The sequence below is a fragment of the Corvus cornix genome, chromosome 22 (assembly GCF_000738735.6).
Source record: "Corvus cornix cornix isolate S_Up_H32 chromosome 22, ASM73873v5, whole genome shotgun sequence".
In the NCBI taxonomy this organism is placed as follows: Eukaryota; Metazoa; Chordata; class Aves; order Passeriformes; family Corvidae; genus Corvus; species Corvus cornix.
Window position 1 is genome coordinate 102,221 of NC_046351.1, and position 26,319 is coordinate 128,539.

A 26,319-nucleotide genomic window follows, 5' to 3' on the forward strand; every position below is an offset into this window, starting at 1 on the left:
AAATGCTTTGTTATGAGATACCTGTATGCTCAAGATACCTGTACCTTCTACTGTGGTTTCTAGGATAATATCCTTACACCTTTCATGTTTTAGAGATCTGCACAGTGAAAGCAGCTTTTTCCATTATAACGTTATCGAGGGCATCCAAAAAAGCAAACCAAAAATATACATGTTTTAGATAATTTCGTTCCCATATAGGAAACAAGTATTTGGTAAATACAACCATTACACTTAAAGAAAAAAAGTGCAAATCAGCAAAGTTAAGAAATTACGTTCACAGTTCATTAGGAAGGTGACATCTACCAGTGACTGGGTACACTTGTTGTCCATTGTTCATTAGAAAGCGTAAAATGCAGCGAAATAGCCACAGGGTGATGCCTAAGGGAAGATATATCAGGACAGAGAGTATCTGCTGTCTTAAGGCACAGTTAAGAACATTTTCCAAGCAGTTAGAACAGGCATTCCCTGCTGTATCTTTGTGAAAAAAAGTGTCTGAGAAGTGGATACTAAAAGCTAGGCCGTAAGTATCACAGAAGCAGTAGGTGACAGTAGAAGGAGGCGGTTGATACTCCCTTCTCAGAGGCAGCAGCTTTTCACAGTTGGCTTCCCAAAGTAGCATGGCTTCAGAGGCAACCAAAGTGATTTTACATCTGGGTTTGTTCTGGACTGTTTGTTTCTTCTACCTGAAGCTGCAGCCAGCTCCAGTCTAGAGCCTAAAGAATAAATGAAGTTCAACACTAGCTTACAGTTGAGCTTTCTCTAGAATAAAGGGGAAGCATGTTAAGAGTCTTAAAAAAAATTACTGTGAACAAGTTGGTCAATATCACTTCATGATGAGCCATGTGACTGCTGCCAAGGAAACCCTCAAGTTACTTGCATTCTCTAGTATTTTACACTCTTTTTAATATTCTGCATCATAAGCATCCCTGCCCACCGCTGTATTGCCACCCGATCATCCCAACTTTGCGTGCGGTTTTGCAGTATTTTTGTACGCTGGCCAAGTGCTTTGCCCCATCCTTTACTGTTCAGTGCAACAAGTCCCCAGCACGTGGCTCCCAGTCTTGGCAAGCAGAATCAGTCAGTCAGCAGATTATGGGGGAGCAGGTGCTTCCTATCTCTGCAACTCCTACTCTCCCCTTGTCCAAGAGTAAATTGCAGATTTCAATCAGCTGTGTTAGTGGTGGCAAAGTTACACAAGCAGAACTCTGAAGCCATGCACTTCCCCAGTCCATTTATAGAAGAATGAATACATTACCAAGAAACTCTGCTCTTGATCCTTCATTGTGTCATGCATCACGTTTTCCAGTTGGCTACAAAGTTTCCGGGACTCCAGCAGTAGCTCCTCACTGAAAGGGACAATTATTACACTATGATTTTCTATGGCAGTTTAAAGAGATGCTGCCTCTCTCATTAAGAAGTATTTCTGGCAGATATGCTGCAGAACACTGAAGTCAGTCAGGTCATAGGCTTGTAATTCATGCTGCAACTTGAAAAGTTGGTGGCAGCCCCTGATTCACTGGACAGGGGAAAGGAAATGTATTCCAAGATGGGACTGGGTTCTTATTATGTGGAACCACTGTTGCTAGAGAAAAAGCTGAGAACAGCCTATAAACTTAAGGATGGGGCAACATGCAAATAAGCAAATCAAGGTCTCTCATTCCAAGTGGTGACCCAGTTCATTTAAGCAAGCCAGAACTACACATGCTTGGTTACAGCAGTCTCCTCAAAGATACAGCTCAGCTACTATGACCTTACATGACAATGCTTCAGCAGTTCTTGTTGGCAGTGTACTTCCAAGGGAGCCCAACCATCTCAGATTAAAGGAAGAAAACCAAAAAACTATCTTTATTATTGAGGCAGGGGGAAGTGAAGCTATACATGATTCTCCATTTTTCATAAGGAAGATCTGCAAGCCCCACCCAGGAAGTCTAACTACTAAGTAAACCAAGACTATTGACAATGCAAGCTGAATGCAAAGTGTAAAATATGAGAAAGCCTGTGTGCTGTTATTTCATAAAGCAGGAAGCCCAGCTTTGTAGTGCTGGCGGTAGCAGCTGAAGAACTCCAGACTTTGCCTCACCTTTTTCTTACAGAGTTGGATAAATTGTATGTTCCAGAAGGGACCTGCAGCAGCAGCTGACCCGAGCTACCAAGACGTGATGGGTTCATGCTCTCTGGACTGCCAGTAACAGGACCACGTACTTTACTCTGAAGAAAACACAGAATATTCAGAGTGCAATTATTTCCACTAGTTTTCAGCAGCCAGGAATACGAGACAACCTGGAACTTGGCTTTAATACTAATTCAAAATAAAGAAAAGGATCATAGGGCATATTTGATTTACTATTATTTCAGGAACCTGTGCTACAAACCATATTTTCAGGTTAAAGTGGAGTTTTTATTTTACTTACACAAGCAATTTTTAGCAAGTTCCACAGTTCTTTCTGTCGTTTCTCCTGAAGCCTAACAACTGTTTCCTCATCTTCACTCATCAGATTCATCACTTTCTCCACTCTGGGGAACAATTCCAATGCCTTCTGTTTGCAAACTACAGTTTTACTACAAAAAAAGTAAAAAGTAATCAGATCACACATGGGCCACTGCAGTAGGAGAACATTTCTGAAGTTACTTATTTCCTGTAATACGGCAAGATCTCCTTAGCTGTATGCATTGAGTTTTAAACCTTCTCTTGCTGGAAGAGAAAATGCCTCCTCTCAACTCCGAATAAAATCTACAAAGCTCACCTGAGCTGAGCATAAATGACTCGAACTTTTTTTTCAAAGGTCTGGATTGCCTGTAGGAGCAGTCGTACTATTTCCTGGCTGTCACCGCTTGTCCTCTGATCTGAAATGAGAGTCAGCATTACACAGAAAGGTAAGTTTACAGGACAGAGTGAAAAGAGTCTTAGTGGCTTGTTTCCACTGCTGCTTCAATCCTGTAACATCCAAAGTTCAGGATATGCAAGTTTGAGTGGGATGAATTACACTGAATTTTAGCCACCTTCTTCAAAATTTAAAGAACTTGAAAAGGTAAGTTGGGACTGTATCAAAGGAACAACCATGTCTTTTATCCTTCCTACACAGAAGCAGCAGCATATGCTTGTAGCAACAGCCTGCTCTGAGAAGAGCTCCAGAGGTGTTTCGAGAACAGCTTACAAAGCACCAAGAAAGGAAGGCTGGCCTAGTGTGAAACTGACTCCCCGACTCCCCTCTCCAAAAAAAAGGCAAGTCCAGGAGAGTCCGTGTGCTGCTAGTGTCTGGGCAGGCCTAGAAGGCAGATAGTTTTCTCAATACTACAAAAAACTAGTAGTATTCTGGACTGTTTGTTTGCAGATGTTACTACATCTTCAAAGTTACTATCCACACAAAGCAAGCTGACCCTGAGCTAAAGTGTCTTTTACCTCTTGGCTTCTCTCTCAGTCTTCGGTACAGCTCTCTGGCTTGTTCTTCTCTAGAAGAAAAAGGCAGGAAAAAACAAAGGATTTCCAAAGAACCAAAATTAAGGACAAATAGTTTGAGAACTCAAATCTTTTCTACACCTGTCTGCCATTTCAGACCAATGACAGATGAGTCAAAAACCATCTTTTAGTGTTAAAGTCCTCCCAGTCCCCCATAATTTGGGTGGAAGAAATGGCCCTTTCATTGTCTTGTAGTGAGTAAGCTTAGCTAGAAACACTCCTGCATCTGAAGCTCAAGGTAGTTCAACTCACAAATCCTCCAGTGTTCCTCCTTGTTTACGACCTAGTGGGCTTCTCTGTAGGTCCACGATGTCTGTCTGCAGGGCCATCATCCTCTTCACTAACTGGTCCACATCATCCTCCTGAAAGCAGGGTAGAACATAAGCCATAGAACAGTCTCGTACTTAGAGACACTACCACTCACATTGGTTCTTCCTTTCTCATTCACATTTCTAAACACACCAGCAAGATGCAAACAGCAGCCTCGGCCAAAGACAAATGAGAATACAAGTCATTTCAATTCAAGGAAATTAGGTTGGTGCTCTTGGATAAAACCACTTCCAAGACATTTTTGGGGTTTCCCCAAGATCTCCCTTTTTCCCCTGAGCCCTGCAACAGAGTGAGCTTCATGTAGTACTAGTAATGGACAAAAATGGTGCCATGCAAACCAAGGCAATGTGAAATATGGAATCAGTCCAGACACAAGGAGTTTCCATTTAAGGCAGGGGCAATGAAGAAAAAGGGTGGGGGGGAGATAATAGAAACAAGCCTCTTTTTCTTTATGATAAGCAGTTGCATTTAGAAACATACCCGCCCACAAAGTTCCACTGCTTGCTCCATCTCTTTCCAGGCAAACAGCAGCTTCTCAGAAGCTACAGGAATCAAAGAACAGTGATTGGCTTTCTCAGGTTCACAGAGAAAGAGGTAGGTGTTTTTGTGAGGATAAGAGGCATGAAAAGACCTGTTTGCCAGATGCTATACTCACTAATTCCAAATTCAATCTGCTCTTTATACTTTTCCAGATCAATTTGGATGCTTGTTTTAAAGAAGTCCAGCTTTGCCTTCAGCTGCTGAGAAAGAGAGGCCATAGAATTCTTCATCTTCGAGAGGGTACTGTTGTAACGCAATAGATTCATCCTGCATGGACAAGAAGGTCCTATTAGCCTCTGAAACTAAAAATCCACCAGGCTTCCACTTACATCCAAAGCAGATACTTGAGATAGCAGCGAGGACAAATGCACTTGTGCCAAAAGGCTAACTCTCAGCTTTTCACTAATTGCTTACAGCTCCAATCATGGGCTTCCCCATTCCAACAGGGTCCCATTTCCATCTTCCCTTTCACCAGAGCACAAAGACAGAGATAAGTATTCAAGAGAAACTGCCACCGTACATGGCTGCTCGCTGCCCCTGCTGAAGCCGGTTACAGTCCTCTTTCAGCATCCGGATTGTGTGCCAGATCTGACCCCACACTTTCCGCAACTGGAAAAAGTGGAGATTCTTCTTTGGATCCTGAACTGAAAACAGAGGAGGCAAGGGAAAGGGAAATGTACAGTTCAGCATGAAGTGTGAAAGTAGTGTTATCACAAAACAGACCAACATTACTCCTTTGAGGGGCATGTTACCACCTGCAAAGCCTAGAGCTGGATAACCCCTGTGCAGTTTCCCCAGTATATCAAAACCAAACACTTCCTTTTTTCAGTTATTCTGATAAATTGAATGAATGACAGTCCATTTTACTGCTTCTTCAGTCCCAATATGCAAAAGCTCCCTCTAGTCTTTGCATGTGATGTGACCACAGAACACGGACACCCCTCTCAACACAGAGCCCACCAACCCCCCTCCCCGCACCACGACTTCATGTTCGTGCCAGACAAAGTCCTTACGGATGCAGTCAACACTTTCTGGATGAGGACGCAAGGCCACCTGAGCTTCATAGGAAACTTTCCTGTTATCAAAGAGGAAGAGAAGGTCTGTGTCTGCAGCTGCAGTATCATTCACCTGCAGGAAAAAAAGACCCAACTAGGTTTTCTCAGGAAAAGCAAGCCTTGGTAACACCATAAACAGAACAGTCCTCCTCGGCCAAACACAGAACACCAAAGGCAATAGGGTGCCTATGCTGCAACAGCTGTTAGGTCTGTGTAGTTACCATGACAAAAGTATGCCACAACAGCAGGGAGTGCTGTGATCCCAAAGTGAGAGCAGTGCCTGCCGATTCACTCAAAAGCAAGAAAGGGAGTATCCAGACTCACCTTGCTATCAGCTGTGTGTTTCGTGACCAGCTTCTGAGAAAACAATTCAAGTCCTGCTTCCTGCAGTAGCTCCTGGTCCTGTTCTGGAATTCCCGTATCTGACTGAATCCTGGCCGTCACACTCTGCAGAGTCTCTTCCTCTGTCACAGGGTAAGTGTGCACAGTTCCCGTAACCATGTTCAAAACATGAAGCAACTACAAGAAGAGTAGCATGGCTTGAGAAAGGCTGAAGACACATTGGTCACGTTAGAGCAGAGATTTGAGGGACTGAGACAGTGCCCACCAATAAACTGTTCAAAGCACTTGGCAGACTCAAGAAGTCACTTTGCAGCTACTTCCTAACGTTACGGCAAAGTTCTTGCCCTCCATTAAGTGGAAGAGAGGCTACATGGCAATTAAACAGCTTCAGCTGTAGCATCCTCTATCAGAATATGGAACTAAGCATGCACAGAAGCTATTTACTACTCCCAACAAGCTCAGGGAGTATTTGTCCTCAAAGAAGCAAGAGTAAAGCACCTGTCACTAACTGTCAGAAGACAGTTCTATGAGTTTCTGCCTCATTCTTCCTCCTAAGTCTATGATTCAAGCCTCTCCTCTCATAGGCTACAGGCAACTGCTCTCTGGAAAACTTTCCAGGGTAATACAGACCATTGCTTACCTTCAAGTTCAAAATGTCATCCAAAGCTTTGAAACACCCATTGGGTCCGTACGTAGGATCTGTACCTCTCTGACGTGGGTGCCACATTAACATGAGTTGCAGCCATTTCTCCAGCCTCTCAGACAAAACACTTAGCAATAAAAACCAGAAGGAGGTCAGAAGAGGTCAAAGTGCATTTGCAGTAACCATATGGCCTGTTCTGTGTGGGAGGACTGACAAAACCCACCCCCCCTCCAACACTCCACCTCTCCCCATCACAAATGCAGCGTTTAGAAGGCAGAAACCAAGACTCACAACTGCACAAGTGTGACAAGCAACAAAAGTACTGCCTGTGTCATGCACTCAATTTATTCACAGGTTAACACAGTAAGGCATATAATATAAACTTGGTCCTTTTGCAGAAGAATTGGTTTATCTCAGTACAGCAATTTCTAGTACTCACCTGTTTAGATTGTTTGGGCAGGGCAAACTGCTAGAAAACTTGACTTCTCCGGATAAGTCTTCTGAAACAACAATATCCAGCTCATCCTTCTGACGCACTTTTGTATGCCTAATGTAAGCAAGTACAATGGTGAAATAATTGCCTGCCTTTCCCAGCCTGCATGTTAGTAGGCTCTTAAAGCTACCCTTGACAGATAGAATACAGATACCACTTTGGTTTCTGTTATCTGCCCTGTAGGAGGCAGCCCTTATCCCATAGAGCAAGTATCAGGAATGCTGAACTTGCTCAGGTAGGTCAAACTCCTGCGAAGGGCGTCAGTTTCCATAAGAGCAAGGAACATAGGGGTATTATCCTCAGAATCAAGGGACCACACTTCTACTTCCTGTAAACAGGAAAGTCACATCATGCCCATTCATCACCAAGCCACGGCTCACTCACCATTGCACTGGCTGCCAGTTGGGTAGGAACGGTCGGAAGCCTGTAATGCACTCAAAGGCAAGTGTGCCAAAGCTCCAGTAATCCACTGTCACCGTATATTTCTGCTGTTCCAGCAGCTCTGGAGCCTGATACAGTATGCATACATGAGACAAAGCCACCCAGCTCTTAGCTTTCTCTGTCCCTTAACATCTCATTAACATTTGTACAAATGATTAAAGACATTACTGAACGCTGCCTCTCACGAGCTTTAAGACCCTCTCAGAGTGAGCAGCATAGGTTGCTGGCACTCCTGCTTACTTATAACAGGCATAGCTAGCAAAAAAAAACCCCAGTCACCTTTGCTAGCTTCAGCACCACAAATGCACCCCATACCACTCAAGTACTTAATCCCAGCCCAAAGCTTGATAACGGTTAATTCTATCCCACTAGAAAGCAGCAGCTGCTCTTCTAGCCAAACTCCTTCCTTACCAAGTACTGCAGAGTCCCAACAAAGGATGTGCATAGGCTACCCTGATCCAACTCCTTAGCATAACCAAGGTCAATGATTTTGTGTATTAACTGAAACACACAACAGAGAATAAGAACACTAGACTGAAGTCCTGTTAAAAGCACATCATACAGCAGAAAGAAAAGGTTCAGCTCTTCAAAGCTACGCAGGAAAGGTGCCAGCGGAGAGACAGAAGCAGAAATGGGAGGCTACTGTATATTCCTAAAACTGCAATGAATTTGAAGGTGTCGTGGCACACTTAGCTCCTTCCAATCTTTGGTCAACCAGTACAGTCTGGTTCTTTCCTTAATAGTTGAAAGTCAAAATGTCATGTGTTAACGGATGTGTAACACAATGTCTCATCTCAGCTGCACACAGAATACTATTCATCTGACACAGTGACCTGAGACAGGCGTTATCCTGGGCTGAGTGCTCTTGCGGAGGGACAATGCAACTGCATGAAGCACATGTGTGTTCCTCTTAAGCTTACTTGTCTGTGCAGGTAGAGACAAGTGGCTCCTGCTTACCCTTTGCTCTCCTTGCTGCAGCACAATGTTCTCTGGTTTCAAGTCTCTGTGGATGATCCTGTTCTCATGAAGGTATCTGAGAGCAGAAGCTGAGACGCAGAGAAAGCCAGTTGTAAAAGCATAATTAACGCTACCTAGCACGAGCTCAGTAAGGGTTCAGTTCTATCTAGTAATAAGCATGGCTTTTGCATCAAACCTTGTACAATCAAACATACAAGGAAACACTAAGTGCAAGAGGTAAAGTCAGCATCATAAAACTCTGGACATAAGCTGACTTCCCTCTCACATCCTTCCTGTGAACTGTAGTAATGCTGGCTAGCTTCCAGTAGGCAAGGACCTCCCCAGCCTACCAAGACTTTTGGTAGGTGATCAAGATCACAAAAGGTCAGTCTAAAGTGGAGTCACTAAGGTCATTGCTGCATACTCATAGTGTGGATTCAGGACTAAAAGGATTTCCATAGCTCAGACAACTGAAGGTACTGCTGCCACTTACCAATGTCAGATAACAAGATGAGAATAGCTTCTTCCCGCAAGCCACAGCAATTCTCCAGCTGGTTCAGGTACTGCAAGTAAGCAACACAGAATGTAGTCTTTCCCTCCTCTATCCTGAGTGAGGCTCACAGTCCCAAAAATTCTCAGGGATGCAAGAAGTTTCAGCAACAGCAATTAAATTCTCCAGGTGCACAAAACTCTATGGACTGTGACCTCCGGTAGCAGCAATTACAGCTTCGTGCCTTGGTTTAATTGCATGGGAGGATAAAGGAGCAGGTGAAAGAAGTCAGTGTCATCCCATTCTCATCCTTCTATTTGTTCCATCCTACTTTGCCATTTCCCCTGTGCCTGACAATATCAGCTCAAATCTGAGGTCTAACGTCTGTGCTTTAGCTATGGGCAGATTATAGCAAAGGTTAGAAAAGCCTTAGGATTAGAACTATCATGTGTTATTTCTTCCTATGACAGACAGGAGTTAATCACTTTCAAGAAGGGTATAGCCTACAGATGCACCTACCCTACAACGGTCTTGGCCATACTCACGTACTGTTGCACATCCCTTCCACACGAAGGCTCATTATGTGCAAACTCCTCACAGTGTCACTTGCATCCAAAAAAATACAAAGAGTTTCACAAAGCACTTAAGTCTTCAAAAGCTGAACATAATATCAAGGACCAAGCCACCAACACCTGTTGATGCCATGACTAGAATCAGGAAGCATTGGGATATGAAAACAAAGGTTTTAAGGGAAAATTTCAGTAGAAAACCTAGGATCAGATAAGACCTTGGCCACCACCCCAGGGACCTCACCTTGCGGAGGTCTCCACCTTGGCAGTACTCCATGGCCAACAATGGCAAGTCATTTGGTGCGAGCTTCTGCATCCCTTCAGGGACATCCCGGGCAGCCACCACATTGGGATGGTTCAGCCTGCAGAAAAAAAATTAGGCAAGTACGCATGACGTTCTGCAACTGCTATGCAGTTTCACGTGCTCATGGTCATCCCTCAAAGTCCCACATGGTCACAAATCTTTTTAGAAACTGAACTAGTGAATTCTAAAGGTTTGCACCTTTCATGGATTTAGACTCATTCCAACTCCTGGCATTTCACGTGCAAGACAGTGTGTTTCTTCAACACACGTGCATGACAGATCTGTCTAGAAGGCACAGCAACAAGCCCTGCAAAGGAGTGCAAGGCAGTCTGTCGTCACCGTCCAGAAAAGACCCAAACTGCAATCAGACCACTACATCCTAAAATGTCAACCCAACACCCCAAGGGACTGTCCCAGCACAGCCGTTAAGGCAGGCAAAGGAGCGGCTAGGTAGGAGCGTTGTTGTAGCGCTGAGGCCACGGCAGACGAGCCGAAGACGGCAGTGTGAGACCCAAGAGTCTCATGCATCATAACGTGAAGTTTTCTTAAGCGTGAACTTCCACGCACTTGCCATCGCAGCGGACTGGGCACCTCCCGGAAGGGGATCCCTTGGCGGCCGGCGGCCAACAGCCCCTCCCACCATTTCCCACCATTTCCCTCAGCGCACCGTCGGACCCGCGCTCCAGGGCCGTCTCCGCCGCGCGTCCCGGGGCACTGACGCGACACCGCGCAGTGACCCCTCCGCCCGGCCCGGCCGGGCCGCAAGCGGGCACTGGGCTCGGCCCGGCAGCACCGCCGCCCCGCCTCACCTCTTCATGATCTGTATTTCCAGCGCCCAGCGGTCGCGGTTGCGCGGGCTCAGCTCCTGCCGGCACTGCTTGATGGCCAACTGCTCGCCGGTTTCCTGTGGACAGAGCAAGGGTTGGGCTGAGCGCGGGCCCCGAGCCGGGGCGCCGCCGGCCCGGCCGCCGCCTACCTTGTTGTGCCAGCGGATGACGTTGCCGAACCCGCCGGTGCCGAGGCGCTCCCGCATCTCCCAGGGCCCGCAGGTCAGCGCCTGCAGCGCGGGCGGCCGGCTCATGGCGGGCCCGGCTCCGCTCCGCGGGACGCGCGCTTCCGGCTCCGGCGCGAGCGCCCGCCCGACCTTAAAGGGGCCGCACGGGGTCGGCGCTCGGCCCGGTCGGGGCCGCCCCGGCGCGGAGTGGGGGAGTCGCGATCGTCGGGGCCGCGATACCGCGTGGAGTCAGGGGCTCGGGATGAGAGGAGAGTACAGCTCGTGGGCTGTGTAAGTAAAATTGCGGAGTTGCCGTCTTGTTCCCACAGCATCTCCAAAACTTGCCAATCCGGGATGCACCATTTGCGTTTCGCACCGCACCGCCCGAGCCAAAGCGCTGTTCTGGGCATTACATCGGGTTTGAATACTTCTTCCTCCTGGGCTGGCTGGCGTGAGGTGCTTTAATGCCACTGCAAAGACGCAAAACAGCACGTGGGGGTGGAAGGTGCACTCCAGGACCTACCACAGCTCCAGCCGCCTGCGCTGGACCTGCCAAAGCCACCGGGCACAGAGGGTGATACGGGCCTGCTGCGGGATGGCACGATGTCACACTTCGTCACTGACATTAAACAGTCCTGCTGAAATTACCCCGAGGATGAACTTAGAGAAAAGCCAGTAGATGGTGCTTGAGAGAGGAGACATTTTTATTGCTGGCTTTCCTAAAATATGTTAACCGCTACAAATGGCACCACACTCTGTAGACAATTATAGTTGTCCGTAAGCTGTGAAAAGCCAGGAAATAATTTTTGAAATCTTCCCCCACGGACATTAGTTTGCTAGCATCTTTAGTCTAGAAGTCAAATGGTTGTTGTCTTTAAAAATAAAATAAATTGGCCCCATCTCGCTCAGCAGTGTTCAATCCTTTTTTTTTCAACAACTGAAAGTCCCTTCTGGAAACAGTCAAATGCAGCTACACTTAAATCAGATTTATAGCAGTAATGTTATCACCAGCACTGTGACTTGTGGAGAAATGCCTTTGATAATCTTGACATAGATCTCCATGCAGAGAAGGGCTAAACATACAGAGTAACCAGTGTTTCATCTTTACCATTATGCAAAATAACCACTGCCATGCTTTCCAAATGAGGACTCCACACAGCTGCTTCCTGAAGATGGAAGTCCCTCGCACACCAGTTCTTACGTCTTACACTAAACTCTGTCAGGAACCTGATTGCTAGTGCATCAGTTCCAAGCAGGTAGGACACATTCATCACTGTAACTGCACCACTGACTGTTTTCATAACAGTGCCCTAAGATCAGCTCTTAAACTGATCATCAGATTTGTCTGCCACACTTTGATAACTGAATACCTCATGACCACACCCTGGTGAGTAGATCTTCATTTTCTAGGATGAGTAGTATCAGTGAACATTTAACTCTGGCCCTCAGCATGCTGTTCTTTATTTCTATGTAAAGTCCATTAGAAGTTTTGCTCATTTAACTTGCAAGCTCCTCTGACTGTTTCTTCTCCCATTGCTCTGCTCAGGGCATGCTTTGCTGCACATGCAGGTCAGGGTCTCTCTGCCAAACATCTTAATTAGGAGTACAGCACACCACACTTACGCTTGAAACAGGAGTTTCTCATTATTAGGACTATATACTGCAGACCTCTAATTATATTAGAAATAATACAGCTGTGTACTCACTCACACTCCTAGAAGCAAAATGGGACAGGACAGTTCATTGTAAGGGATACATACTGTTCTGTCACTGAACAGTACGGTGTTCAATGGGGAAAAATTGTTTCGAAGATTGAATCTGCTCTCTGACTGGAAAAGAGAAAGAACAAAACAAACTGGCTGTAAAATCCAGCGTCATGACAGCAAGCAGCTTTCCTCCCATCCCGCACAGGCTCCCTCCCCGACAATCTGGATGCCAGCCGCCTGCCTGGACCATCCCCTAGATGCTCGGGAAGGGGTGGGATGCGGACAGCACGGCCCAGGGAGTCTCCACCCCCTCGAATGGCGCTACAAGTAGGACAGGAGCTGTTCAGAGAGATCAGAGCAGAGACACAGAAAACACAAACCCAGACTGGTCTGGAAAGAAAATCATCAAGAGAATACAGAAGAGAAAAAGCAAAAAGGTAGGTACTACTCTGCACCCGTTTCAAAAAGGGCATTTCCTGTTTTCAACAATCAATGGCATTGTCATTAAATACTAGTAAATATTATTATTTAATAAATCTCACTGAAGCACCGTGATAGTTAACTAACTGAGCTATTGCCTTTCTGCTTTTGAAGAGATTCATAGTGTGGGTAAAGCTGCTAACTTTCAGTTGTTTCAAGATTGCTGAAGCTTTCTAGGGAAAGGGCTGACAGCCTCGGGCTCTGACCAGTTAAGCAGTCTCCTGCACAAAGGCCATTAGCAGAAAACTGAAAGGAAGAGTTATGGACAAATACCTTGGTGGTAAGATAAGGAGACACAGAGAACTAGCTGCAAAAGGAGAATCTATCTAATTCTCAGGAGAATTAGATAATTCCCAGGAGAAGATCAGACTATGCCTTTCACCCCAGCTTCCAAAGCACGATAATGGAGGGACACAGAGAAGGAGGAGGGTGGGTCATCTTCAGTTCTCCCTAAATATGCTTCTCTTTAAATGTGGCCAAAACCACAGGAAATACTGAGAATGATTCCCAAAACAAAGCCAGACTTTGAAATATTAATTTCCTCCAAAGTCATCAAAGACTACAGCATCTTACTTTTGTTTTCTTTTGGTCTTTTTAGCTCTTTCCCCCAAAAACAGAGGTCTGCTTGTTATATTTTAAGGAGAAATAGTACAAATCTGCTATTCATTTGCTCTGTTCAGAAAAGGGATACAGAAGCACTTTATCCAGAAGGCGGGAAAAGGCAGCAAGGGTCTGCAGTCTGTTGCCTCAACTAAATCAAGATAGCTGATCATCATCAAGAAAGCTATTAGTGCTACAGATTCAGAAACAATGTATTTTGGAATGGACACATTATGTCATTGGAAGGAAGGAGAGCTACTTTTAATTTCTGTATATATAGATGTGTCACTTAGGGACATGGTTTAGCGGTGGATTTGGCAATGTTAGTTTTACAGGTGGACTCAATGATCTTAAAGATCTTTTCCAACCTAAATGATTCTATGATTATTGACTTTTTGTTTGCCCTTAATGAGTTACAGCTCTTTTTTAGGTCTTATTCCACATTGGTAAGATAATGCTCACATTATTACTGCTTAGAAAGGCTGTTAATAAGTTACTATGTGGGATTTTAAGTATTCCTGTTGATGATGCTTCGGCAAAAAGAGACAAATTCAGGGTATCACATATTTTTATGTCCTAATGTACTTGGAAGTGTAAAATCAAAATGTCAGAACATCACATCTAGGTCTTTGACTTATTGCTCTAGTATTTTTAATCGGAAAGGAAGCACAGGCTGAGATCAGAAGGCACACACTGTTTATGAGAGCCCTACCAGAATGCACGTTGCTTGCAGGTTTCAGCTTGGAGCCTTGTAAACACAGTTCAAACAGCCGTATGGTTTCAATTTGATGGGGCTTATCATTCAAGACATTCCAATTGACTGGCCTAAGTTGTACCTTTCCCAAAACTGAAAATAAACATATGGTAACATCTGTTACCAGTTTTCCATGCATAGTGGGACAGCAGCCATCAGTGGATGGACGGGTATCCCACATGGAGAGGGGGAGAAGTGGGGGAAGGGCTGCAGCATTATAAGCTAAGATAGCCTGAACAGGGGCAACAGGAATCAGTGCAAGAAAGGATGTGGCACCTGATGCAAAACAGCTTTAGAGAGACTACCTACGGCATTTTGCAGTGTAAACACATGATGTGTAAGGCCAGAACCTACTTGTACAGATGAATATATGAGATAAACTTGACTATAACCATGAAGTTGATTAAACCATGCAGGTGCTTTTTAAGTAGAGACTCCTCATGTCAATCTTGCAGGCAAAAAAAAAAAAAAAAAAAAGGACATTTTAAAGTTTAAGAGATGTTTCTGAAAATGATCTATGGTTTCCTGCTGGTTTCAGGTAGCTAGGACTTCGTCCAAGACATCAGTTAGGCCAGCTGTCCTCCCACAAAAAACAAAACAAAAAAAACAACTAAAATTTCACTGCTGTCACTGGTGTCGCCTTGTTTTTGGGGCATCTTAGCAGATACCTCAGAAATAAGGTCTCAACAGTTCTTTACAGTGCTTCCCATGGAGAAATTCTGACAAGGCAGCTCAACTCAGGTCTAAGTAGTTTCACTGAAAAAAGCTTTCCTTGAAACCGTCTTAGCTACCAGAATCTTGTTTCTTAAAGCTGTAAGAACTTCAAGCTTTCTCCACAGATAGCAACAAAGATCACCAGTGGTACTAACAATTAGCAAGTTAAAACATTGCCACTGTGGGATTCAGAACGCAAGCCTGCATAGCTGCATAGTAATAATGAGCCACAGCTGCAGGGGGTAAGAGTACTATAACAGGGTTACAGCAGAAACCAAATGACTGGATAGCAGTTCAGATCGTTCACTTTGGCTTTGGGAATGCTGCTGATTTAGTTCAGATTCAATTGAAATTAATGTCTATTTGAAAATCACTTGTACAGCTTTTAAAAAGGCTTGTTATACAATGCAAAATGTTTCCTAAGAGATGAAAAATGTCTGTAAAGTGTATAAAAAGTGTACTGTGAAATCTACGTACTGATACAAATCACTGAGAGATGCTCCAAATGATAAGGGTTTTATCATCAAGATGTAATTTTATCATCAAGACGCAAAGATAAGGCGTGGAGTAATTAAGGTTCTTGGAAGATGTTCTTGTGAATCTTTTCAGTCTGACTTGCAACTTAAGTCTCCTCTTTTTGCAGCCTAATGATAAGAAATCACAGCCTAAACTATCCTGCTGTACTCCTAGTTCTGCTTCAGAAACTGGACTATTTGTGCCTTTTGCTTTGAACAAATTTAAAAGCAAACAAACCAACCAACAAAAAAACCTCAACGACAAGACTACTAAAACACCACAGAGTCTTTCTCCATATTAGCCTTGAATCCCAATTTATGACTCATCTGTCATACTCCAATTTCACCAGCTGTTATCCAGCTGCCTTCTCTGGCTTTATATAAACAGAGTCTGAGTTCCTGATTTCTGGAAGTAGTAGTTTTCTCAAATAATTGGGTTAGCTTTCTACATATGAAATAGATGATAAAAAGGTGATAGTGTGAGTGACAGTGCCTGAATATTATTTCAAATACTTGGAACTTCAGGGCAGTCCTAGAGATTGGGAATTAAATTGTATCTTCTTGCCTGTATCTTGCGCCTGATGTGCTATCTCACTCCCAGCTCTTGGTTTGTATAGGAGGTATTATATTTTAAAAGGAAGAGAGAAAATGGACTTCTGGTGCGGGACTTGTTCAAAGCAGGGGGGATCCACCACATCTACATCACACCTTCACAATCTCCCACTAGAGATCAATGAAGGTTCTCTCCCAAGACTATTGACATAGGAGTCAGACTATGTAAATCAATTTGGAGAAAATAGAAACTCTTCCTGGTGGATTGAGGAGGGCTTTGAAGTGTAAAGCTGCTGAAGGGGTTAGAGGGAATAATATGTAATTGTGACTGCATAGAAGTGACATACAGAAAGATGCTGCAACAAATAAAAGAGAACATCAGAACAAAAGCTAGCCTGCCAGCCCATTGCCATACTCCGCCTTTTTAGCAAAAGCATATGATAATAGTAAAAACTAAAAGCTCAGTTGGGGAGAAGCAGTAGAAATAATGAAAATAAAAGACATAGCAGTACTGTTCTCACCTATCATCAAGCAAAGTTATTTTGCCTGCACATCCTCTACACCAGAGAGAAGCCTTCAGTCTCACCCAAAGCAGCAGTCTGTACAAAAATTTAAAATCCTCTTAAATCACTCTTACCACAAACTGATCCTTCAGCAGATGTCTGTGCCTCTGCAAGAGATCTCTTAAGTAGGTGTCTGTAATCTGAATCTCAATTAACGCATTCAAATCACCATTACAGTGCATCATCACGCAAGCCCATCTCTTTAATAGTGCACATGGTACTGTTGGCATCCAGCAACTTAGGGAAAAAGTACTTGGAATTTACTTCTGCCTTATTCCCCAGGAAACACTCTCTCGGTTTCCTCCAGCCTAAAAGAGTGTGCTTTAGCTTATCCACTTTCTAAGTTTATCAAGTAAAAGCACATCTGGATCCAGCCTGGCAGTTTCCCCAGAAGACCAGGACAGCTAGACCAGACAGCTGAGAAGTGACGGGTTGAAAATGTGTAAAAAGAATTTTCATAATTTAAAACTTTCATTTAAAGTTATACCTTGGACTCCATTCACACTGTAAACCTCCTTTCTTCAACATCTTATTTTTTGTCTCTATGGATAATTTGAGATTTGGAGCTGATGTGGAAAACACTCAGAATGGAAGGCAAACTCCCATGTCTCCTTGTGCTGGTGGGAGCAATCATGACTGCCCAGTGCCAGGTAAGAGGCTAATGCATCAGATCATTCTCTTGCCATCCTGCTGTACTTTCAGCAGCACTTCCTGACCATCGACTCCAGCTGTCTGCATCAGGCAGAAGGAGAATCTGCTTAGCTCACTAGAAATCAGAGGAAGAAAAATGTTACAAAGTAGTCTACCTCTTGTTGTGGATGTGTTGTGTGTTATCCTGGCCGGTTTTCATTTCAGTAGGCAAGTCTTCTCCAGGTATTCTTGGTGTATCTGTTCACTGTCACCTTTCACTGTTAATAAGAATTTCATTGTAACCAGCCTTTCATTTTCTATGGTCATCCTCTTCATCACTACTCTCACTTAAAACTGGACATCAATGGTTCCCTTGTCCCCTCACTTTAGGCCTCACACTGTGCACAGCTTGAGTAAATGCTACGCAGTTCTGATTACTCCCTTTCTCAAAAAATTGCTATCCCACCCTTCCTTCTTCTTTTTATGTTCTTTCTCTTGTGGCCTAATTGAAGAAGCTTTCTCAATTGGTTTCTTCCATAAAACTTTATCCAAACTATTTCATTTAATTGGCTGCAGGAGACATATCTCTTAAAGATAATCAAGCTTCAAAGTCTTATGAGGAAATTGCATGTCAGTGAGCAAAAGTAACTGCTTGTTGAGTTTACTTTGGAAATTATTTGCTTGAACCTCCTTCAAATAGAGGAAAGCTGACAAGCTTTACTTAGCATTTGCAATGCCCCAAGAGCACATAATGACTTCACACACGATGTGAGTACAGCACATCCCAAGTTCATGTCACTCAGATGACAAGCAATCGCCTGGTAATCCATGGCAACTGAATGATTTACAGTTCTTGGTACCCATTCTGAGGTACTAGAGGCACTTTTCACTGGACTGTCTGACAGAGCTTCCCTGATTTACATGACCTCAAGAAAAGGACTGACTCTTTGAAAGTACTTGTTCTCTCATCTTTTTTAAGAGAGCAGTTACTCATAGAATTAACATGCTTTGCTTGCAGGGCTTACACATGCGTTTCAAACGAGGAGCCAGACCTAGAGGTAAGCCAGGCTAACTAAAATTGTATTAGCTGGAGCATTATGAACATGGGAGGGGAAAGCAAATGATGCTGAAGGAACAGAGCCTGAAAGCTTTTTGTCATGGTTATCTAGATGAGAGACTCAGAAGGCAAAATACCAGACCATTAATACCATCCACAATGAAGTTTTCCCCTCCCTTTGCTCTTCTTCAAAGAAAAAGAGGCCAGTCAATAGTGGAATAGTACATCTGGCAGCACAGCAGTGAGAGAGATGGGACAGCTGTGATCTGAGAAGGAAAAAGGGGAACCCATTAGACAGATGCTCCCATCACAGATACTTTTCACCTGGAAATAGAAGGGAGTCCTTTTGCTCAGCCAGGTCTTTTCCCTGAATCTCTAAAAGAGGATTTCCTTTCTCTGATTACAGCCATTTGCACAGATAATTCATCTGCAGAAATTTACCAACACAGGGGGACCTGGCTGAGGCTTTCAGGGAGCAGAATAGAATACTGTAGGTGCGACAGTGGTCGGAGTCGCTGCCACACTGTGCCTGTCAGAGGTGAGTATGACAAAGAAAAAGGAAATTGTGAAAGATTGTCCATCTAATCATCCTAAAGAAGAAGAACATTGTCAGGGCTAGAGTTACTGCACAGAAAATTTGTCTGGGAATAGAAGAGGATAGAAATGAAAATACCAGTGTACACTGATTCGGGCAGGACTAAGCAGGGGCTAGGGCAAGGGGCTGAGGAAGTCTAGTAGCATATACGGAGAGAATGAAACAAAGAAAGAATGGAAGTGTTACACAAAAAGGCTGTAAGCACATGGCAGTAACTGGTGGGTAGGGTAAAACAGGCTAAAGGAGACTGACAGGAAAATGAAAGATGTGTATACATTGCCAGCTTCTTGCTTCTGTGAAATCTAACAGTATTTCCTGGCTTTTTCTTATTCCACAGCCTGCACTAGAAATAAATGCTACAATGGGGGCCAGTGTTCTCAGGCGTATTATTCCCCACAGCTCTTCATCTGCCAGTGCCACCAAGGTTTCTCAGGGAAGCAGTGTGAAATAGGTAAGTATACCACATCAGCTTCTGTGAACAATGCTATTGGTTTTAGCTATGCAGTGCACAAGGATAAGGTACCCAGCAGCTCCTGCTGTACACTAGGCTCTCTATTAAGCTGTCTTTTTTTATTCTAAAGCTAATACTACAAAGAACTTTTAAGGACACCTGGGTTGTTCTCAGTGTCTCTTAATAAATCCCTGAATTTTGTAGCTGAAGACCTTCATATACACCTACAGTCTGCCTGACAGGGCATTTTCACTGACTTACTAAACAAAACATCTGAGAGCCAAGTGTAAACAGATCAGAGACTGGGGAAGCTGTCTGGGAAAGAATGGGTTGCTGTCTTTACAGAATCATTTTGTTCCCTTTTGTTCAGATACTGAAGTTAAATGTTACAAAGACACTGGAGTAACATATAGGGGTATGTGGAGCATGACAGAGAGTGGAACTGAATGTTTAAATTGGAATAGCAATGGCTTGGTGGACTGGACATACAGTGGCCAAAGAGAGGATGCTGCTGAGCTGGGATTGGGCAATCACAACTATTGCAGGTGAGGAGCTGATGGCACACAGGCCAGAGCCACAGGAATCAGCGCATTCTAAGAGCTTGGAGCAAAAGAACAGCTGCTTGCTGTAGTCTGATACCAAGCAGGGAACACTCTGCACAGGTGCAGATACTGTGCAGCCCGTGAGCAGTAATTGCAACGTCTGTAGACATATCTGAACTTCAGATCTTCCAAGACTGGATGTTTATGGCAGACTACAAAATGCAAGTATCTCTCACCCCACAGACTTTCCCTTGCCCCTTCTCAGTCCCTAAACTCCATTTGTAATTCAGTTTACTGCAGCTTCAAATCCTGATCAAAACTGTAAAATTATACTGCTTCCTGTACATGACCTAAACTGCACAAATATGCTGTCCACTCCTGCTAGCTATTGGCCATCTCATCTTCACCTCAATGCACTCCACATTTTTATAATTAAGATAGGAATTCAAGCAGCTTCTGATGGCTCAGTCCACATCTTCACCGCAGAGCAGGACTTAGTCAGCAAATTAGATGGCCTACATGACACTATTGACAATAGCTCTATAATGATGCATAATATTGTAACTCTTTCAGAAACCCAGATGAGGATTCCAGACCTTGGTGCTATATCTATAAAGGGGGAAGGTACACCTGGGAACACTGCAGTGTGCCCTCCTGTTCAAAAGGTACATGCAGGGGACGGGGAATGGACTTTGGGATTTCCATTAATCACTGCATATATAAGGGCTCTCTGTGGACTTGGGCTATTTCTGTAGCCTAAAAAGTTGAGACTCTCATGATATATCATATTTAGGCTTTTAGTATTTATGACATTGAGAGAATGAGATACATATAGGTAATATATAGATGCCTTGACAGAAATCACACCTAGGAACAAGTGACAGGTTCACATCCATCGGTTAATGTGCAGCTTTCTAATTGAAGTTAGGAACACCAACTGCAGATCTGGAAGAGGCACAGATTACCGTGGGAGCCACAGTGTTACCAGTTCTGGAGCTACCTGTCTGAGGTGGAATTCTCGAATCCTTGTTAACAAGCTGTATACTGCTTGGAGAAGAGATGCTTACCAGCTGGGCCTTGGTAGTCACAATTTCTGCAGGTAGGTAGTTGGTTATAGATAAAAAAAACCCCCACCAAACTGTCTTGTAGTACTCTTAAGGTAGGGCTCTAGTCTTCTACATGGATTATTAAAGCACAGGAAATACATTACTGGTAGTAATGTAGTAATAGCAACTCACAATAGTCATTTTATTCCACCTGACGTATTTATGCTTCTCTAAGATCAGACTCCGTAAGTGCAAATTTCATGTGGCCTTATGGCTCTCTGTATCTCTAGAAAAATCAAAAAGAATACACTCGGGTCACAGTCTGACACCTTTAGGTCTCTGCAAACTCCCTGCCAATCTGATAATACAAATAGCTCTTCTATTTCCTCTCCTGCAGGAATCCTGATAATGACAGCAAGCCCTGGTGCCATGTCCTGAAAAGAAATCAGCTCACATGGGAGTATTGCAATGTGCCTACTTGCTGTAAGGATACCAGCATTCCTGGTTCTTCTCTTTCTTTGAAGCATTACTGGCCTGCATGTCATATGTATTAAAATAAAATCTGGAGAAAAAAAGCTGTATTAAACTCAAGCATCTTCCAGTAAAAAAAGAGCTGGAGTTAAAAAAAAAAAGCTTTTTGGAGCAGAAAGAGTTATCTGTAGCTCTGTTCTCACAGAAGTGCCTTTTGCTCTGCCAGAAGGGAAGATTGCAGAAATGGAGGACAGGAAAGGCAGGGTTTCCTTACTGTATTTTTCAAATCAGAATACAAGTTTCCTAGGAAACAGGGATGAGTCAAATACTAAATAGTTCATGGCAGACTGCCTCAACATGGACTGGTGACTAACAGGCTCTTAACCCAAACTCAAAGCAAGAGTGCCTGAACAAAAAGCCTATTTCTGGGTTTGTCATCCACAGCCACCTGTGGCTTACGGCAGCGCAGAGCACGCCAGTACAGGATTCAAGGTGGTTCCCGCGCAGACATTGCAGCTCACCCGTGGCAAGCTGCCATCTTTGTGAAGTATCGCCGAGTGCCTGGAGAGCACTTCCTCTGTGGAGGAATTCTGATCAGCTCCTGCTGGGTTTTGTCAGCTGCTCACTGTTTTGAGGAAGGGTAAGTTGAAGATTCAGTACTATCTGGTGGAAAAAAATCTGGAAAATAGAAGCATCCAGCATAGCCTTACTGTAAGGGTATCAGACTTGGAAAAACCCCTCCTTATCCCAGTAAGTCTGCACTGAAGATTATAGTTAATTGTGCTGAGCATTGCAGAGAGGCATTTAATTGGGCAAACTAGCAGGATGGCATTAAGGTACCACAGCAGAGTATCAGATACCTTAAGAACAAAGTTGCAAACTTTGCAGACAAGTTGCAAACACATGCAGAGCCATCTGAAACTTGAGAACAGCAAGGGGCTGGCAGAGGAGCTTTGCCATGATGTCTGTAAGCATATAGAACAAAAATGAAGGCAAATAGGTTCACGTTGAGGTCAAACTGCCTGGGTAACAAAGCAGTAATAGTCCTAAATTTTTTTTTTAAAAAAGCAAATGTTCCAACAGCACATCTTCAAGGGAAGGGTCCACTCTAGTTAACATGGGAACAGAGACTCTCTTGTTCTTCAGCTTTAGTACAAATCAGCTGAAGATTGTGCTGGGTAGGACTTCCCGAGCAACTCCTGAGGAAAATGAACAAAGGTTTCAAGTGAAGAACTACACTGTGCATCAGAGATTTGATTCAGAAAATTTCAACAATGATATTGGTAAGAACTTTTCTGACTTTGTGACTGGAAAGGTCATGGTTGGCTCAACTTTGTGATTAATGAAGTGGGGATTTTTTTCCTTGTTCAGCTCTGTTGCAGCTGAACTCAGATGCTGAAGACTGTGCTGTTGAAACAAGCACTGTCCGTGCTGCCTGCCTCCCCATGCCAGAGCTGCAGCTGCCTGACTGGACTGAATGCGAGATCTCTGGTTATGGCAGAAATGAAGAATGTAAGTAGAAGATACATGTCTGCATGCAAGTAGAAGATAGTATGTCCTCTGCCCTCAAAGAATCCAAGCCTTTGGCATCACTGAATGTGTAATGTATCATATTGGCTTATATGAGCACTACAAAATGTATGTAGAAGTAGGAGTTACTCAAAACCAAGTTTTGCTGTAAGTTATTTCATTCATCTGAGTTCTGTCAGTTGTATGGGCTAGTAGTCTTCCTCTCCACAGTACAAAACAACAACAAAACAAAATGGCACAATGAATAAGGTAGGAAAGACATAAGATTTGCAATCAGGGCTGCCACATTTCTGCTGTACTCAGTACATTTAGATCCTGGAATTTGGACAGAAATCCATTTCTGTCGAGGTTTGATATATCATACAGTTGCAGATAGATACATTTTTCTGAAGGATACATTGGCTATGCAGAGATTAGCAAAAAAAAGCTAAAGAAAGAACAATCCCAGATATACATTAAAAGGCTGGCTAAATTGTTTTTAAATAAACAGAAATAAAAGCTGTCTGAAAGTATACACAGGCATACACATGTATTTAAAGCAAGCAAACAAAAAAACCCCAGTTCTTATTTTACTTTCTTCCTTTCCCATTTTCTTTAAATTCTCTAACTTGTAAACTTCTTAAGACAGAAGCTGTGAAGCATCCATCATACAAGACCAAATCACAGTTTGGGGTTTTGGAACAGACCTAAAGACATAGCAAATAAGTGTGGCATAAAGTTTTTTTTAAGTGCTTTTACAACTTGTCCTCAGCATTGCTTACAGGGAGTACAGGGTAAACTCTGAGAGGGAAAAGATGCTGCAACTGTAATTGAAAACTCTACTGAATAACAACAATCCTGCCAACTTTCAGTTTTGTGCAATTGTAGCTATACAGGAGAATAAAATCGATATCCAAATCAACCAACCAACCAAATCTCTTTCATTCCAACCTAAGTGTACCAGTTACTCAGTATTATGAATGACAAAGCATCTAATTTTTGTTAGTCCAAGCCTAATATTAAACAGTTAGGATCCTGTTTCATATACTTAAGGCATTCTCATAGATATTTCCTCTGACTTCATTTTGATTGATGTAACTATGTGAAGATGACTTATCCGCCCAAGAAAGCTGGCAGTCTTTAATTTGGAGCCTACATAAACCTTTCTAGCTTGCTGAAGAAACAATATTCTCTCTCAACTAGATTTAAGCTGTTTTGATGAGCAAAGTGGAACACCCAAGATATAAAAAGACCCTTTGGCCAGGAAACTTTAGTTTAGCCACTGAGCTACTTCTGTTCACTCTCCCCAAAACTATAGAAGCTGAATTGCAACTTTTAAAAAACATATATATGCACATACACAGACATAGATCTGTATTGTCATTTTTCTTCCAGTTTCTCCATTCTATTCAGAGCACCTGAAGGAAGGCCATGTCAGATTGTTCCCAGCCAGTCGGTGCACAGCAAAGTATCTCGACAACCGGACAGTTACAGACAATATGTTATGTGCAGGAGACACAAGGCACCTTGATGATGCCTGCAAGGTAAAGCCAATTCTCTTCTCTTCTCTTCTCTTCTCTTCTCTTCTCTTCTCTTCTTCTCTTCTCTTCTCTTCTCTTCTCTTCTCTCTTCTGTTCTCTTTTCTCTTCTCTTCTCTCTTCTCTCTTTTCTTTTCTCTGTACTTTGAGCTAATCAAACAAAAAGCTTCAGAAAATAGTTTAAAGAAGTTATGCAACTGCCATATGGCAGTTGTAGTAGACTTTTGTTGAACAGAACAGAATTGGTGGCTCCTCTTTCATTTTTCTTCCCCCCCCCCCCCCCCCCCCGGAGGGAAAGGCAGGGAACACTGAAGCAGTCAAACAGCACAGCAACACAGACTGAAAGTCCCAAATACAGGAAATACCACAAAACTGAACAGGAAAATCCACCCCAGCATTTCCTAATATTTTCTGTTATGTGAGCATGCAAAACACTCAGCAGGAGGTTCTGTAGAAGGAAAGGGGGTGCCCCTCTACTGAAAAGTAGAGAAAAGAAGAAGAAAGGCTGAAAGACAGTGGAGAACAAGCAGCTATGACATGAAGAAAAAGGAGGGTATGCATTCAATCCACATCCTTTCTGTTTAAACAGCTATTTAATAATTTTGTTTTACTGTTACACACAGCAGTGTAAAACCCCTTGGATCTTTATAGCTTGAAAAAAGGCCTACCTCTCTTTGTTCTGTTCAACATTTGATCTACACTTCATAAATGAGCTCCATACAAAGTTAGACACTTTAGTGTTACATTTTTCTGTGTCTCTCCCCATAAGAGGAGCACTGAGGGAGTCTGGAACATAAAACTTACATGACTTAGGTAAAAGTACTCTAAGAGCTCTTGATTCGTGAGGATACTTCATAGGGTATTTCTGTAAACACTAGTGCACCACTAAAGCCAGTGGGAGTGGGAAAAACAGTGCAAAACCAAACGAAGAGAAAAGGAGATTGTTACTAATCTGCAACTTCTCTGTAGGGCGACTCTGGAGGGCCTCTGGTCTGTATGAAGGATGATCGTATGTATCTGATTGGAATCATCAGCTGGGGAATAGGATGTGGCCGCAAAGACATACCTGGTGTTTATACAAATGTGAATCGTTATCTTGACTGGATTCAGGAAACCATGAAACTCATGAGAAAGAAAAATGAACCCCTTGCAATCTTGTGACCATGGCCTCACAGCTTCCTTCTGGGCACTTTAAGTATGCTGACAGGGCTTCCTGTTTGTCCAGATGCTTACAAGTTCCAGTACAACAGGAAGACAAACTGCAATATGTGGGAAGGGCATGCTCTTAAAATACTCTCCTTTCCTTATTACAGAGGATTAGAAGCTAATCCTCCTTTTCCCCAACATCACCAAACTTTCACCTTGCATCAAATCACATAAGTATAATAAAAAATTAATTTTGGCCCTGAGTGAATAAACCAAGAGAGAACATCATGTATCTCTTTAGCAGCTATACTGTTTTAGGAATGGGTGTGAACTGAAGGGGATTTAATTTCCTGAAAACTTCATCTCCCTCTTTACTTGGCTGTACAATTGGAAGACATTAAGCTCTGTCCTTATACCATTTGACTTTGGTAATTTAAGCTGGTTTCAATAGAAGCTGGTTTCCAACAGAAAGAACAAAAGCTGTAGGCATGGGCTGCTTATTTCCAGATCAATATACTACTTGCTTCTTCAGTTTGGAACTGATTAATAAACTGAGTTTGAGCTTAAACTCTCAGAGCAAATTCAGGATGGCGTGCTTATTAGGACATTTTATTCTTTCACTTGGTTTTGCTCCTGCTAATGGAATAGGTAAAAAATTGTAACACCAGCCTGATCTGCCACAGAATCAATGCATTTTTTGAGTATTAAATTCCTATGCATTATCATCTGATATGAAAGCAAAAGCTCTCTCTTCTGTGCAGCAGGGCAAAACACAGGACAAGTGTACTGGTAGCTGTTTTAAGTGCCTGCTAGATTAACATCCACAAGTAAAGGC

The 26,319-nt window shown here is 43.3% G+C and overlaps 2 protein-coding genes across 3 annotated transcripts; one reads left to right on the top strand and one right to left on the bottom strand.

Annotated features, from left to right (window-relative positions):
• Positions 1-111: 111 nt before the first annotated feature.
• On the bottom strand, positions 112-10,741 carry IKBKB (inhibitor of nuclear factor kappa B kinase subunit beta). Its single transcript, XM_039564269.1, has 21 exons — positions 10,598-10,741; positions 10,431-10,525; positions 9,562-9,679; positions 8,752-8,821; positions 8,259-8,347; positions 7,713-7,802; positions 7,245-7,369; positions 6,807-6,914; positions 6,365-6,494; positions 5,707-5,901; positions 5,341-5,455; positions 4,848-4,971; positions 4,443-4,594; positions 4,268-4,329; positions 3,710-3,819; positions 3,401-3,450; positions 2,745-2,844; positions 2,412-2,559; positions 2,081-2,208; positions 1,256-1,346; positions 112-713 (listed from the first exon to the last, which is right to left on the bottom strand). Exons 1-21 carry the CDS (start codon positions 10,700-10,702, stop codon positions 645-647), a joined length of 2,274 nt encoding a protein of 757 aa, XP_039420203.1. The 5' UTR covers positions 10,703-10,741; the 3' UTR covers positions 112-644.
• A 77-nt stretch (positions 10,742-10,818) lies between these two features.
• PLAT (plasminogen activator, tissue type) lies at positions 10,819-26,214 on the top strand. Of its 2 annotated transcripts, XM_010408333.3 has the most exons (15): positions 10,819-10,906; positions 12,527-12,758; positions 17,058-17,149; positions 18,148-18,187; positions 18,593-18,724; positions 19,119-19,232; positions 19,603-19,777; positions 20,348-20,439; positions 20,699-20,873; positions 21,218-21,303; positions 21,736-21,931; positions 22,438-22,574; positions 22,663-22,803; positions 24,196-24,344; positions 25,308-26,214. In XM_010408333.3, the coding sequence occupies exons 3-15, from the start codon at positions 17,069-17,071 to the stop codon at positions 25,497-25,499; spliced, it is 1,710 nt and encodes a 569-aa protein (XP_010406635.1). In that variant the 5' UTR covers positions 10,819-10,906; positions 12,527-12,758; positions 17,058-17,068; the 3' UTR covers positions 25,500-26,214. The 2 variants fall into 2 exon arrangements, with proteins under 2 accessions (XP_010406635.1, XP_039420204.1); XM_039564270.1 differs by lacking the exon at positions 18,593-18,724.
• Positions 26,215-26,319: the final 105 nt, after the last annotated feature.